Below are 16,959 nucleotides of genomic sequence, written 5' to 3'. Positions count from 1 at the left end.
TAAACAAGCAGCCAGAACAATGAGTTATTAATGTAAAAATTACAAAATCTGTATTGTCTTAAACGCTCATATCTAAACAACAATCACTCTACAGGTGAATTTAATATTAACCCCATTCAGTTCCTTTACTGGCAACCTGCCATAGCACATATTTGGCCAAATTCAAGAACCAACACAAGAATTTGTTTAGGTAACCAACCAGAATGGTTAAAGCCATAAGATATTTTAATGGTTTATTTTTAATAGCTGAAAAATTTGGAAGCTAACACAGTGGGCAATGATATTAGAGAACATGTAATTATCCAGTGTGTTAGTATTTTTGTTCTTCTTAATGTTAAGATACTTTATGTTAGATGATTCCAAGTACCCTCTATGTAAAAAGTTTAACTCAAAATCTTGTAGTGTTTTTCCTGTGTAGTATAATTCTAATGTAGTATTACACTAACAGACTCATTGAAAAGGAAAATAAAGTGAGAAAAATGTTTTATCCCTGGAACAGCACCCATGTTTTAGCCTGGTGAGCACCTCAGTGCATTGCTGAAATCTGTAAAAGTAAGTAAATAATAATCTAGTGTTTTCTACAAAGTCAGGCTGGCTGATTAGGTGTTGAAAATGTGAGAGCACGGGAATGCTTGTGGTTAATAGTTCTTCAGGAATGAGCATATATGACCAGGACTTTCCATGGGAGAAGCCAGACAATCAGACTGCAAAAAAGGTAATAATTACTTTGGTCCTTGCTCATGAAATTATAAAAAGGATATTAACTTTGCAATATCTATTACAGCCTTCTCCCCCTAAAAGGAACATTCTTAAATTTACCGCAAATTCTAAAAATACGTATTTTACAATCAACATGTAAAATTCTAGGATTAAAATAAAGGGAAAAAAAATTGCCTTGTTCCATTGTCACATCAGTGCATAGTTTCACAGCTAGTCCTGAACAACTCAATTTTATGTAACCTTAAATACAACAGAACCTTAGTAAAATGTTTTTTCTTTTATAATAAAACCAAAATAAACTTCAGCTTCTGCTTTATATGCCAGTTGAGATTCTTTGCAGTAATTCCTTCCACATCTGCTCTGCAGCTTTCAGATTTACAAAAGCAGTATCTACCAATTTCCTTTCATCAAAATATCCAAATGCTGTGTTTTATAGACATGTTGGTAGAGTTTAACACTGAGTCACTAATTACAACTTGGAGTCATATATATGCTAAGGCTAAGAAAATAAATACATGTGGCTATGAAGAACTTAATACCAAAAATCCCAAACAACCTAGTCAAAAATTCTTCAAAGTGTGATAACATACCAATAAAAGTACACCTGAAATTATCTCAGAAGTTGTAAAAATGAAATTGAGAATTAAAGAAAAAGTAAATAATTAAACACAAGTACCACCGGATTCTAAATTAATGACCTAAGATCACGTCCAGAAAAGTTGCCAACCAGATTGTAACAGCAAAACTGTTGTTTAAGAATGGTCTGGGAAAGAGGCTGGTATGGGAAGATCTTCATAAACCGTTTGTCCAAAACATAAATTCCTAGGATTTCTGAAGGCAGTACAGTATTGGTATCTCCCAATTTCAAATTTCTCAGTTGCCAGTGTATTGTAAATGCCATTGGCTTTCCATCGAACGGCCCATCGATGTGAGCATTCGAGGGGACAGAGAGCAAAACATGGACAATCTCAAATCACATTAATCTTTACTATATACAGGATTAGGAGTTTTGCATTGTCCTCACTGATCTCTAGTGCCCTTTTCTGTGCACTGTCACTGCACACCCAATATCTGAGGAAATACGTTTTGTCACAAAAAATCATCAGTAAAGACTGCAAACCCAAAGCTTTTAACCCTGAAATGACATTCTAAATATCCAAGAAAATGAGACAAAAGGCAAAAGAGAAAAACATGCTACAAAAACATCTGTGGGCATCATAGAACTTGGAGAGACAAGAGTCCTCCACAAAATGTAAAAGAGCAGATCAAATTGGCAAGTGTATTTCTCTCAAGGAAAACAGCATATAAGTTTGTTGATCAAAACTGACATCTAGAGAGTTACAGGCTAACCAACATAAAGTATCATCCACTACCTCAAGGCCAAGGTTTCCAGATTTCAATAAAGGCATACTAAAGAATCAGAAATGTGGGTATAACTCCAGTTTTCCTATTTCCTTTCATGCTAATCATGGGATACAGGCTGTAATCTGAAGCAAGCAACATGCTCTTAAGGGTATTCTTATATAATCAGCAGAGAACAAACTGTTCCTTCTCTTCCTTAAATCTGTACCCAATCACACAAACAGGGTTCATTGGGACAGCTTTGCTGCAGAGTACTTGCCAGTGAGAGAACAAAGATTATCCCCCAGACTTTTCCTTTCCCTTTTCTCTCCCCTCCCTCCTAATTCCAAGAGAACGGCAGATACAATGTTCTCTAAAGCTGGGTCAAGATGATTTATGATAGACACTGACATTAAAATTTACAAGTCCTATTGATGCAGAAAATATGGTTAATCTGTAAAACTTACAGGATTTATATCTATATATGTATATATAGATATACATATAGTTATATAGATGTTTCACACCTTCCTTCCTTGAAAAAACAACATAGCCTAACTGTGCTGATAATATCATAAATTGAAATCAGCCACCTTTACTGCAAATTAAGAACTAATGAACTGCAAAGGAAATAAGCCACATGGTTCTGGCAGATAAAGCAGGAAAGGGAGATGAATCACACGAGCAAATGAGGCTTCCCGGGTAGAAAAGGCTACCTGGCTATTTGCAGTGCTCCCATGGGAGATTTCAAATTTTTAATAATGAAGAAATTGTTTTGTCATATGGCAAGGATAAAGAACATCAGCTAAGTGTTTTCATATGGACCCCCTACGTACATTACTACAAACAGTAGAACGTAGGATCTTGTTCATATTACATAAAGATGATGTTTAATGAAGAAATTGGATACACATCTATTACAAGGCTTTGGTTGGCCTGAAATATTTCTGATAAAGTGAAAAAAACCCAACAAAATCAGGGTTACTTTTTAAAAGCGAACAGCTTTTCCCTTCGCTTCCTGATCAAAACTCAGTAATGACTGAACAGTTTTCATGGTAATATAAAGGAATATTTGTTTTAAGAAATAAAGTGCAAATGGGAAAGTAGAAAGTAAATATTAATATCTGATTCACAGTGCACTGTGGGGATTTTTTATGAAATAAAATGGATCTGCCACGTAGCCTTTCCAAATAATATTAAAAAGGTTTTTCTCTAACATTACTTAGCTTCCAAAAGCTGTCCACTACTTCCTATTAAGTAGAACAACACCTACCAGTGCCAGTTAACACCAGTAAAAAATCCTCCAGCCAACCTTCCAATGGAAAACATTTTGACAAGTATTTTTTCTAGCTTACTGTAGTACTTAACTGTGTCACCTCCTCCCTTTCTAACATTCCTCTCCCTTAAATTAAGTTGGAACCCCCTTTCTCAACCCTGCCAGGCTTTAGGCACAGCACGATGCATCTGTGCTCAAGAGCTTGCACAACTTCCCCGTTTAATCAACTGCTCTGACTGAAGAGGCTCTTCCAGCACACCTGGTCCTGTCCATAGCCCTGTGCTGTGCTGAACAGAGCAAGAGAGTTACCAGGAAACCCTGGCATTGGAAATATTTGGCAGCAGGGCCCTGGGGATAAGGTACTAGATAAGGTATAGGGCCTCCCTGCCACAGCACTTACACCAAGAACCTGCTCAAGAACTATGTAGGGGTCTCACCCCAGCCCCAATATAAAAATCTGATGTGGAACAGAAATGTTTTTTTAAAAACCCCCCAGCCAAATAGGAGAAAAACAGGGGGCAACAGTTACAACCTGCTGACAACTGCTCAGACAGCACATGTGCTCTCTATCTGTGCAAAATTAGAACTAGTAACCTAAAATCATCCTAGCTCATCACTTTGATTCTTGCCCCAAAGAATTTAATAGCAAGAATGTATTTGTTATCCCTCCCTTTTTCCTTTTTTTTAATAAAAAGAATGCTTAGGACATATGCTACATATACAGGTTTCATACCCAGCAACACCATTACCAATGAGATGTCCAGTTTCACCATCTGCTGATTCATTGACATTCACATGAAGGGACAAGGCCCACACTCTCCCTGCTCCCCAGAATTTCAGAACATTGCCAAAGTTCTTCTGTAGTCTCTAGTAGCTTTCGCTCTGAGAGGGGGTGGATGATACCATTTAAAACATCAGAAATTATATTCTGTATAGTCATTTAAATGCTTTAAAGGTATTTGGACTCCTACTTAAAGGTAATATTTACAGTGTGTACATCACACTGTATTGAAACTTTTATTGTCTAGAGCTGCGGATTCGGATTTTTAAGAAGGTTTAAGTTTATGCACTAAGGAATAAATAAGAAAAACAGCCCCACCTGCCGACAGAACAGTCACAGTACAGAGTGAAAGTTGAAGAACTTCATACTCCCCGAACAGAAACACGGGTCTTCTTTCCACCTCTTCCACAAAGACCCAGAATCACCTCATTTAGCAGAGCAAGAACTCAAATCTCCCTTTCCCACTGCTCAGTATGTAAATTCAGATGACTAATTAGTTTCTCATTATCCTTTCCAGAATCCACTGCTCCTCCACAGGATAACATACGAACTTCATTCAGTTCCATAAAAGCTAATTGAAGAGTAAAAAGTACCAACTGAAACCTATTTGAACAGTTCATCTGCACGTCATATCTCATGTTCTACTTCCTCTGCTCAGGACTGGGAGAACACTTTACCGAATCAATAAGGGGATAACACAAAGTGCTCTTTTTCTTTTGTGTTTGTGGGGTTTTTTGTTTGTTTTGGTTTGTTTTTGTTTTGCGTGTGTGTGGTTTTTTTGTGAATAGACCTAATTCTAGAATTTTGTTTCAACAGTTTTATTATCTAGCAAAAGATAATAGCTCTCATCTCTCATGCTATGTCACCTACCATTTGTAAATAAGGAAGATTTCAATATTACCTATCCAAAAATCTTTTCCCCCTTCCCTTAAAGCTTACATTTCTATCTATTACATATAGTTGTTTGGAGAACCCACAAAGCTGCCACGAGAACGTGGCAAAGCTTCTTTGACAATTACTCTTCCCCTGCCTATGCCTGGCACAGCAAGTTCTCTTGAAGTACCTTGCTTTTTCCTTTACTTTAGAGCCTGTGAAACAGATGGTGTCAAGTTGTCCTACAATGAGTTAATTTTTGAGCCTACTAAGTGAAGAAGGAGGTGCTGGATAGATAGGCTAACACTGCTAGTTATTCCCCACTATGTAACTCTTCATTTCCCGTCTATTTTTCCCTCTCTAATGTTAAGTCACATCCAGAAATAAAATGTGTTACATGCATAAAGCTCTCAAGTGTGAGCTTCAGAAATCCACTGAGACTGTAGGAAGAAGCACTTACCAGGATAATAAAAAAAAATATTCCAATATTTTTGTAACATTTAGCAATGATGACGGTTTTACACATAAGATTTATTTTCCCCTGCTTTTTCCTCCTTAGTGAAAAGTTAATTATTGACACACTAAATAATGGGAAGCACCAGGATGAATTAAGTATCACCTTGTGACAATAGAGATAAGACTTGAATTCAAACCATGATATACAGAAACAAAACAAAACAAAAAAATACACAGAAACAAATCACCACTTGCACACAGGAAAATTTAACTTTACTGATCTGTCAATGTCACAGTGTTTCCAGTCAAGAAACTGCTGTATGGAAGCTGATGGAGCTTCTTTTTGCCTCTAAGTAGTTGCAAGGCATAAAAAGTGACATAGCATGATAGTATTAGCAGAATTTGAGGCATATGCTCATGTTTAACAGGGACTGTTTGATTAACATTTCTTTCATAAAGCTTTTACAATCACTGCATTCAGTTATGTTCCACTAATCAATGCAAAACCAGAGACTAATTCTTCAGGATCTTTTTATTAGCAATGATGAATATAAATCTCTTACGAAAATATTCTTAACATTTCAATATATAAGAATTGTCTATAAAAATATACTACTACATAACAAAGCCAGTAACTTCTACAAAACATATAATTCAACATATATTTAACAATATATACGACATAGTAAAAATGCTTTAATTAATGCTGAGGGTATTTTTACCCCCTTTTTGTCATACAGTAACTCATATAACATAGGATATTACTCATTCTGATATACAGAAGTGTTATCACCATAGAAGTCTATGTATGTTCCACCCTGAAGTCACCTGCATCCGCAGGAATATAAAGCCAAACTTTTCTTTGGATGGACAGGCAGTTAGGACCACAAAAACATTCTGCTGGTAGCTGTAATGTCCTGCTGAAGTCAGTGTTGCACATCTGCTGTCAGTACTGCCAACCCTGAACCCACACAGGGGCAGAGATCATGTTCCCACTGCCTTTGTGGGACTGATGCCACAGATGAGCCTCCCACGGCTAGATAGGAAACAGACTCTTCCTGGTTAACTGCTGCTAGTTAGCAAGAAAATAACTTCTAAAGAGGCTACCTCTCTAGAAATAAACCTTCTTCCAACAGACAGCTTGAACAAAATCTCAATGAAGAGAAAATACCGTGGGGGTGTTTATTCTAAACGATGATCAAGGGTAGTAGTATCCACCTTGTCATTGCTAATCACAGGAGGCACCATCGTGGTGTTTTGGAATTGGGAAAGAGAATAGTTTCAAGTTTCAGAATAAAAAATGACACATTAAACTAGTTATTTTACCAATGCTGATAAGGTGAGGCTACTTCATGCCTGGTGTTAGGCAAACGCAGGAAATCCATTTTAATTATGCAGACTGCCCTTGTCTACACAATGAGCTCGTCAAATTCTTGGTGTATTCAAAGGGCTTTTAGATCATATTTTGACAAACAACTTAACCCGAAAGAAACCGGCTGCTGCACAGTGACAGTACATAGCTTTTTTGCCAACAGCTTTCTACAGAAGAGTTGGGTACATAAGGCTTTAAGGCTATAAAGTCCCACTGAAGACCACAGACAACTACAGTGTCTTGCATAGTAAAGAACATAAGAACCATGCATGTGATGCATCAGTAACAACTAAATCTGTTGACCCTATGTTTATGTGCAAAACAATCAATAATTAATTATTACTCTTTCTACTCAGAATCCACTGAAATCAGTACATTGAATGAATATGTTGAAATTCAAGAGAAACTTAACTTTGTAACACAGCAACTGCAACGCAACAATATTCCATTGTATTACAAAGGAAGAAGTTTCTATTAGAAAAGTATGTTTATCAAACTTTAAAGCAAAGATCACAACAGGACACTACTGATGACGAACATGAATATATTTCTGACTCAAAGCTCAGAAAAATAACTTTTGACCCTGAGAAACTTGTTGTATTAAAACTTTAAAAGCTAAAAAAGATCAGAATCTGAAAGAATCAAGGCTCAGCCAGTTACATTTCAGATTCTCAAACTGTTAAGATTTGAAGAAAAGTTTTACCATCTTAACAGAAATTTTAAGAAGTATTTTCCATTAAAAAACCCTCATCATTTCATAGTACCCCTAATTTTGCAGTTCCTTTATCTTCAAGGGTTACAGCTAATATTTAGGTTTTAAACGTACATTTGAGAGAAAGAAACAATTTAAAATTGAGGCAGTTGAAAAACTTAAAGCTTAAATGTCTTCCATGCTCAATATCATCTAGAAAAGCTAGTCACAGGATCTAGCTTGTCATGCTTTAAGACTAGAGAAGCCCTAGTCAAGTCCTTCATTCTCATACTAGTTAAAGAATTCTCTAAAAGATGGATCAAAATCAAAATAATGTTCCACCACATACAATGTTCTCCAACAGAGGATCTTGTTTAGATAATTATTTTAACAACTTAAATATTTAAGAAGGTTTGGGAAAAGCAAGACGAAATAAGCAGATGGAGCCATAAGGAGATCCTATAGGTTTGAACAAAGAAAAAAAACCAAACAGTCATCTGGGTTTTTTGGCACTACAGGTATGAAAATATATCAAGAGAGTTTCTGCAAGAAAAATTTATCTCAAGAAAAAATCTTGAGATAAAAATTACCAGCCACTATATCTGGATGCTGATTTCAGATCAGCTTATTTTCTAGATTTATTTATATGCTAAGGGCAAGAAAACAATCCTTTCTTCAATAGCCTGTTCTTTTCTACCAAATGTAAAAAAGATTCATTGAAATCGTATGAGCAAAAGAGTTTTTGATGTAAGCTTCCACATTACTGTTATTCTGTACTGACATAGCAGCATTCATATGCTGTAATTTGAAGTATTATCTAATTCCCCTTCCTACTGTTTTTATACTGTCATCGAGTTCAGGCTACCCTGATCTTGCTCTTTCCAACAACCTTACTAAAAAGATACGCAGCTGGAGTAGCTCCCAGGTCTAGCTCATCACGTAACCTCATAAGCACAAGCACTGAGCCAAAAGGGGGGAGCAGGGCTAGCTGACAATCCACGTTTACATCAATCTGAACTGCTCTGGAACCACACCTTTATAAGTGGCAATTCAAACACATGCATATTAAACATGAAGTGAAGCAGTAAAAAATGCAGCCTGTTCTCCTTCCCTCTCCTGAAAGCTATTGCTCAATGGCAGCGATGGCTGAGCAGCAGAAAAACAATCCCAGTTCACAGTTCCAAGTATTAAGCAAAGTAGGTGCCAAACTGGAATTTTATTACTACACGAGGCTTTAAAGAGATAGGAAAGCAGTTTCATGCTACTCCTGACCCCTTTAGGAGTAGCTGAACTTCAGCCTTGAGGAGAAGCAGAAAACACAGAGCTATGAGCAGGAACTGACTCTTTCACTCAAGTGGAATCTGCTCATACCCATAAACACATATGGATTCGGGGTGCTGGTTTACGTACAGAAACTTGCAGAAAGAGGCCCCTCACATCCAGATACATCCCAAAGTACTACATGCATTCCAGTCCTTCGGGACTGAAGTCCCTAGTTCTGCCCTGACAGGATTCAATGCTTACTGACAAAGGAAAAGACATGTGACTAGACATCTACAAATCAAAATAAGGAAATATCCACCACTTTCAGTGATTTTAAAACAAATGTATATCAAGTGTATAGAACACTGCATTTTCCTTTAGAAAAACACTAGAGTGAGTAAAAAACTGAAAAATTCCTCATGATACAAATGACCAAATAAAGATCGACTTAAAATTTTCTTTAAACTCTACTGAGACAAGACCTGAAAGTACATAAGCCTCAATTTGGGAAAATCCCACTTCCTGATACTAAACGTTTGGTCCTCCTCAAACAGGAAGGACACCAAGATCAGTAACACAATTTTTTTTTCTTAGTATATGTTGCTATCAAGATAAAGCCTATAAAAGTGAGATGTGCGAGAAAAGTGACAAATGTAGATTTAAAAGCGCCGGCTGCAGAAAAGAGGCTGAAGTTGCCCACTAGTACTGCCTGATGTAGTGTGGATGCTTAAATGTGATGTGTATGCACAGCTCTACCCTTCCACCAAGCTCTCCTCAAACCTCTCTTGTAGAATCTCTATGGCCTTGGCCAACCTGCATTTTCTGTGAAACTGCAACTACCCGCACTCTTGTACATTCTTAGGAAGTAGGCAAAAGCTTTATTGTAAATGCTCCTAACTTTATGAAGGCCAAGGAGACTTAAACTTGGTCTCACAAAGAACTTTAGTACAAAAGAATCTAAACAAAAGGGTCGTAAGCAGCATTAAAAATAACCTATATTAAATACCTAAAAAATATAATCTTTTGCATAGAACAAAGAAAAGTGCAGCTACAGAGTAACATTCCATACCACAAGAAATTGCTAATTTAAGAGTGGTATACAATTAGACATTGTCTTTCATCACTGAGAGTTCAGCAACTAAAGACATGTTTATTGAGAAAATTGCATTCGGGGAAAAGAAAGGGCATTAGGTTGTTTCACTGTGTCTGCAAAGCAAATGCACACACTTAACATTCTTTTTAAAAGAAAGCAAAGCTGATAATTTTCATAAGTTAATTTTCTCTTTATATTATTTGAAAAGATGAAATAGCTTTTGTTCTTTTACAATCCAAATTAAAAACAAATCGTCATTTGGCATCGGTTTTGTGCAAAAAGAAAAAAATACAAAGCTTGTAAATGTGCAAGCTTTACGTGTTCTATAAAAGTTGGTTGTTTAAAGATTACTAACTCTTCATTCCCTTCTAACTTTTGTACTGCAATCCCTCTGGTAATCAAGCATGGAATAGTATTAAATAAGCCCGGGAGACTGTTTTCACTGCTCTGAAGAATAAAGAAAGGGTCTAAGAAGTAGAGAGTCAAGAACTTTAGGAAAATAAATATTCATAGAATCACAGAATATGCAGAGTTGGAAGGGGCCCATCAGGACCATCATGTCCAACTCCTGGCCCTGCACAGGACACCCTAAGAATCACACCAGGTGCCTGAGAGCATTGTCCACTTCTGACAGAAAGCAACAACTTTAAAGTATCTTTCCACTGCTCATATTTTCAGGTCTAAATATGAAAAAGAAAAGCATATACCTAATCAATTACTAAAACATCTTCAATTTTGGTTTAAAATAAAAAAAAAACACAATTTATTTTACTGAATATAATTTGGTACTACAATTTGGTAAATGGGATATTTAAAATAAATAAAAATAAATATTGTGTGTATATATATATATATATATATCTCAAGATTCCTTGTTTCTGCAATGAATTAGTTTCTATACTCTTAGATTTCACTTTGTTTAGCTTTTTTCACGCTTTGTCGCCACTTGCGAATGGCAGTTCCAGTACTACTGGCTAGTACACACAGGGCACCACCCACAGTCCACCAAGTTGGCAGATGATTGAGAAAAAGGATTTGCAAAATAAAAGCAAAAACCACATCCATTGTTCTCATTATGGATACAGGTCCAGCTTTCTCTATCTGTAATGCTTTTGTGAGAAATACCTGACCCCCTAAACCTAACAAGCCTATTAATACTAGAAAAACCCTGTCTTTACCACACTGTGGTAAACGCCATTCATTCAAAACAAACAATGCTATAACACATCCAATTAAACCAATGACTGCATAGTACCAAATTGACAAAAAATAATGCACAGATTTTCCCACCTTCCTTAGTATAACAATAGTCGAAGCCGCAGATGCTGTGCTTGCAATTGCTGCTATAGTTCCTTTAAGGTGATTTGTGTAACTTCCTTCAATCCCCATATCACGTGACCCAAACAGAAATGGTGGTCTAGCAATAAGAATCACTCCAGTGATTGCAAAGAGGGTAAACAGAAGATCCCAAAGACTGTATTTCTCTTTGAGAAAGATCCATGCCAGCAGTGACGTAAAAACAGGACTGCTAAAAGTTATAACAGTGGCATCAGCCAGTGGCATGACTTGGTAAGCGTAGTAGAGAAGAACCATTGCAGTAGAGCCAAGGAATCCTCGGAAGAAAAGAAAAATTCTTTTACCTTTTGGTCCCAAAAACCCTGTTCTGAAAAACAGAAATGTCACATTAATTGTTTATTTCATGACTAACATTCAAACACATTTAGATGTACACACCCATCTAGATGGCACACACCTTTCTAGATGAGGGACTTCAATATCCAAATATTTTTAACTGTTTAATCACAGAACAATTTATTTTCATCATGATCCCCAATCACATTCAGAGTTCAGAACCTGTTCATGCTATTAATGTTTCACATGCAAAGTAAGCCAAGAATATCTACAAACTACCCTCTGGTTTTTTAAGATCACCACTTCATGGAAGATCAAAGCATTTGACAAGATAATCTTTGTAGAAACCTATACAATTCAGGGAGTCAAAGATTTTCAGTTTTCTGAATCATATTAAGAAACTACCAACTAATCCAAAACAATGCAGTTATGCAGCTGAAGTTCAAATTAAAATAATATTGCAATCTGATTTAAGTGATAATTGTAGATCTACTTTTAAGAAATAAGTTTAAATTTAAACGTTTACTATACTTACTTGTAGTATATTAAACCAGGAAGAACGAATGCCATTTGGAAAACACATCGAAACGCACTCACTTCCACTGAATGTAGATCTTCTATTTTTTTAAGAAATAAAGAGGCCACTGAGAAAAGGAAGGCAGACAGTACAGTATAAAACAGGCCGAGTCCTGGACATGCAGCTTTCTTCTTTGTTCCTGCAACAGATATTTCTACAGTTAAAAAGGATTTCTTAGAAGATTTCTCTGATCAGGTAGTTCTCCACTGCAGTGCTCCATACATCTGGAGCGATTCTTGTGGTAGAGGAGACAGGGGAATCAAAGAGACAAATGCAAATATTACATGTGTTTACCAGAGCAACCCTGAAAACATTTTTCACTGACCACCATTGGTCTCTTTTTTTTCTTAAAACAGGGCATAAGAGATGTACTCTAACACCTGAGATACAAAAGTTCTCACAGTTCTACACAAGTTAGCTTTACTTCTTGTGGCTATCGGACTAGTAAGGGTGATTTACTATAGTGATTAGTTATGATTCTGCCCAAGGACCAGTAAATATAACTGACTACGAAATGGCCCATGGTCAGATTCTGAAACTTATTACCTTGGGAATCATCTGCTTATGAACCTTGGTTAACTAAGGTTCACAAGCAAGTATTTAATTTCCTTTTCTCACCAATCCACACATATAAAATCTGTGTAAAGAACATCACTTTTGTTATACCTCATGTTTACTTTGTAGCTAAATCACCCTAAATATGACCTAGACCTACAGAATTTTCATACAACATCTTTATCTTGCTATAAAAACTCAAATATGTTTTTCAAATAGGCATCAAATATACATTTTTAAACAGAATAAATTCAAGTGACTAATGGTAAAGCCTGATGTCTATCATAATTCCATGAAGACCGTAGTTTATGCTTATTTATCAGACTTCTCTTTCCTGAAATAGTGTCCCAAGTCCAATGGTTCTATTCAAGCTTCCTCATTGCCTCAGGCTCTCTTCAGCAACATATTCTTCCTCGTTCCACTCATTTTCTCCACCTTTGACTATTAAAAAAAAAAAAAAAAAAAGCAAACACAGGAGAACTGCTGCTGCTGCTCTCAACACTATCTCCAAAGAAATTAGCCTTTTTTGTTAATTGCTTTGTTTCATAAAAGTAACAGCCTTTCCACTGAACCTAGAGGTGAACACCGCAAAAAAAAAGAGAACCCATCTAAAAATTTGAGTGGGATGTTACCTCACTGTCTCTTTTTCTCTGTCTGCATAAAACATTAGGAGTTACCTTTTCTTCTACAACACTCTCTAAAGATAGGAGCGAGAACTCCATGTCCCAGAGACAGTGTTTTGATAAAAGGGTGCCTCATCTCACATTAGTGTGGCAGCCTGTAAGCCTTATGGATCCTCTAAAACATAACCAGCAGGGTACTGCTGTGAGTTGCTTAGCAACTAAATATGGTTTTGAGAGGCTTTTTTTTGCTTTGTTTTGGGTGTGTGGTTGTTGTTTTTTTCTAAATTAACAAAACTTGTTACAAACCATTTTGATCCTCCTCAAGATCAGTACTCAAGGCTGAGAAACTGCATCTTACTACCTAAGAGCTGAGACTGTGGGCTGACACAGTTCTAGAGGCTCAGGCATTAAAACAGATCCAAAGTAGGCAAAAGGCCTGCTTCTCAAGGGATCCTGCCACGCTGCAACTGAGTTACAGCTTCTACTAGAAATATTTCTATTTAGCAACAACCACTTACATAAAAGGGACTATAAAAACTGCCACCAACCAACACTGGACCGGGACATCTACCAACTATGAAACAGTGGATTTCAAAAATGTTCATGAATTATGTAATGTCCTAATCCACATAGTCACGCAACAGAACTACAAAATCAACAACGTCTCAATATTAAAGCAAGAGGAATCAAACTAGCCTGTAACTGAAATGGGAAATTCAAACCCATGGTGGCTTATGGATGAACACAGCACAAACAGAACTATTAACTTTTATTTCAGGCATGATAGCTTGTCTGATTACTACAGAACAAAGCCAATCTAAATAATGGAAGTGTTGAAATGGAAAACCAATCCAATTAAAACAAAATATGCTGAAAGGATCTTATACCCAGAACTAAGCTTTGCACTGGCAGGAACAAAGAAAAAGCAGAAGGAACTCATTTCTTTAAGCTACCCAATATACCAAGCCTACCAGAAACAGGATCTTTTAATACTAGAATTTAAACCATCAACATCTTGCATTGCCAAGGCACGTACTCAGTGCAATGAGAAAGTGTTTTATTTCCTTTTAAAAATAAAATGGTACAAGTTCTTCCACCAAAAACAAGAACTGCAGTTCTGAAGAGTACTTATTTCAAAGTATGTTGCAAGGAGAAGTTAGATTAAGATAACATTCCCACCCCACAAAATCTTAAGCCTCTAAATACTAGCCCAATGCCATCAAAACACTCAAGTACTCATGTTTTTTTAAGACTGTAGGAGCCTGGAAATAAAAAAGTTTCAAGCAGTACCCAAGTCCTCTTTTTTGAGTGGCTACAGATTCGGTTTTCCAATTTTATTCCCTGGCCAACTCCAACCTTTCAAACAATTTTCCACTCCTGTTTTAAGTCCTAGGCAAACGACTCCCACTGCATGCCTTTCCATGTGTAAATTTTGTTGTTTTAATGCCATGCTTTGTTCTAAAAAGTTTTTATACCAGCAAAATGCATACAGTGAAGAAAATCACATTTCTCACATACATGCATCTTAGGAATAGTAGCAGAGACAGAAGAGTACTGGCTACTGCAAAGGTGGTCAGCAGGAAGATGATTCTCCCAGACCTTCAGGAAAGGCAGATGACTGTGATCCATTCTTCACATTATAAAAAGCAGAACAGCTCTCCTACAGTCTTCTATTAAGTGCCAGGAGCACAACAGCCTGCATATGAACTAATCATGGTCATGCAAACAGGATCTCGGGGTGATTCATAAACTTCAGTCATAGACTCTGTCAAAAATTTTGCTAGATAGACTACTCAAAACCAAAGTACTCTTCTTGGTGAGTTAATGCAAGTTTCTCAGAAGTTCAAACGCTGGTTGCTTTCCACTCCCTCAGCTTTGCCTCAAAAGTGACACTAATGTGAATTTCACTGGTCAAGTACCCTCTTCTCTTCTGACTTCTCCACAGCACACTATCAAATCTATATTCCACTAGAAAGTCAATTACAGTCAATTTAATGACAAATACATTTTCAGTGATATTGTTTAAAAACTACACATGCTGAAGTACTTTAGATAACAACTTCAGAAGTTATTTTAAGATGGCATATATGTTTTAAAAGAACTCCATGTAAAACTTATGTATGTTGGGTATTTCACAGGAAGTTTGTGGCTTTAACAATTGAAAGTGACCAAGAAGTGAAGCACGGATTAAGACAAAACAAAGACTACACTCACACTAAAGCATGGTAAGAATTGCCCAGGGAATCACAGCCACAAGTCCGTGGACTTGGTGAACTGCACTCGTGCCCCTGCTCAAACGTATTTAACAGTGCCAGAAGTTCACGCTGCCAGAAATTCACAATGCCAGAAGGTGCCTCTATCTACCCAAAACTGTCAGGTCTTTCTTCAAAACTTTGACAACAGGAAGTACTGTTTCCCGAGGGATAATCGCTCCCGAAGCGCTCTCAAGAGGCGACAGAGGAGCCGCCCACCCCTGGAGATGAGCGGCCCCAGCGCTCTGCCCGCTCCCGGGGCCATGGAGGGCGAGGGGCACGGAAGAAGTCCTGCCTGCCGTTCCTATGCACTCCTCCGCCGGGGCCGGCGTGCCCGGGGAAGAGGAGCGGGAAGGAGCGGGCGAGGCCGAGCCGGCCCCGGGTGACCCGGCGGGCACCAGGTGTGACCCGGCTCGGCAGCGGCGGGGCGGGCGCAGGTTCGGGGCGCCCTCTGCGGCCGCCCGGCCCCGCTCCGCTCCGCTCCCGCCGCCACGTGCGGACAGCCCGCTGCCCTCGGGCCGCTCCCCGGCCCCCGCGCCGGCAATGTCACCCCGACAGCGGGCAGGACGCTGCCCTCCCTGACCCACTCCCCCTCCTCACCAGCTGCCTCGCAGCAGCGCGGCCAGGGCAAGCCCGAGCTGCAGTCACAAGCGCGGCGCTCCTCGGCGCCCGCCGCCTCGATGCCGGGCGCCGGGCACAGGCACTGCTGCCCCGCACTCGCCCCGTCCTCCCGGCCCGGCTGCACCTCCGGCTGCTGCCCGCCCGCCGCGGGAGCAGCGGCACCCTCGTCGCCCTGACCCGGCACCATGAGGACGCGGGGCTGCCGCGATGCTGCCGGCGCTGCTCGGCTGCCGGCGGCACCTGCCCTGCTGCGCATGCGGCGTGGCCGCCCAGCGCCGCCCGCCGCCCTCCCTCGGCCCGCCCGCAGCGCTGGGCACCCGCGGGGCGGGGCGGCCGCGACCGGGTCCCGGCTCTGCCGCTCCCCGAGGCCCCGCCTGGAGGCAGCCGGGCGGCTGTGGTCTCCTGCGGGCGTACCTGCTTGGCAGCCCGGCGGCCGCCGAGCGCCCCTCCCGGGGCAGAAGGCAGTGCCCCGCCGCTTCCTCTCCGGCGGCCCCGAGAGAGGGACCCGGCGCGGGCAGCGGGGGCTGTGCCGGGGAGGAGAGAGGCTGCGGTGCCTCGGGAGGGGGAGCTCTGACCCCGCCGCAGAGCCGAGGGGCGGCACAGGCCGTGGCTGTCGCGAGCAGAGGAGGCAAAACAGTGGAAAACGGCGGCGCGAAGTTGTTTTAGGGGCGTTGTCGCGTCGTGTGCGCGCCCGAAATGAGAGTGTCTCGCTGCTCTTGAAGGTGTCCCTTGTGAGGGACTGACCCCTCGCAGCGGGAGCTCCTCAGCCCGCAGGGGATCATCAGCACAGGGAGCACCTGCCACGGCCTCTGCGGGTGTCACGGTGTGATCCC

The 16,959-nt window shown here is 39.7% G+C and overlaps 1 protein-coding gene across 1 annotated transcript; it reads right to left on the bottom strand.

Annotated features, from left to right (window-relative positions):
- Nucleotides 1-5,698: 5,698 nt before the first annotated feature.
- On the bottom strand, nucleotides 5,699-16,326 carry SLC35G1 (solute carrier family 35 member G1). The gene is made up of 3 exons (XM_027909428.1): nucleotides 16,106-16,326; nucleotides 12,034-12,214; nucleotides 5,699-11,529 (listed from the first exon to the last, which is right to left on the bottom strand). The coding sequence occupies exons 1-3, from the start codon at nucleotides 16,311-16,313 to the stop codon at nucleotides 10,770-10,772; spliced, it is 1,149 nt and encodes a 382-aa protein (XP_027765229.1). The 5' UTR covers nucleotides 16,314-16,326; the 3' UTR covers nucleotides 5,699-10,769.
- Between the last annotated feature and the right edge of the window lie 633 nt (nucleotides 16,327-16,959).

This window comes from Empidonax traillii, unplaced genomic scaffold, assembly GCF_003031625.1.
Source record: "Empidonax traillii isolate 1590-97213 ecotype Southwest subspecies unplaced genomic scaffold, ASM303162v1 scaffold27:size3997909, whole genome shotgun sequence".
In the NCBI taxonomy this organism is placed as follows: Eukaryota; Metazoa; Chordata; class Aves; order Passeriformes; family Tyrannidae; genus Empidonax; species Empidonax traillii.
This window is presented reverse-complemented; position numbering and strand designations above follow the sequence as displayed.

Coding starts and splice junctions, on each gene's coding strand:
- SLC35G1 (XM_027909428.1), bottom strand. CDS start 16,313: ATGGTGCCGGGTCAGGGCGACGAGGGTGCCGCTGCTCCCGCGGCGGGC. Junction 12,215..16,105: donor GCGCTGCTGCGAGGCAGCTG/GTGAGGAGGGGG, acceptor TATCTGTTGCAG/GAACAAAGAAGAAAGCTGCA. Junction 11,530..12,033: donor CCTGGTTTAATATACTACAA/GTAAGTATAGTA, acceptor TCTGTTTTTCAG/AACAGGGTTTTTGGGACCAA.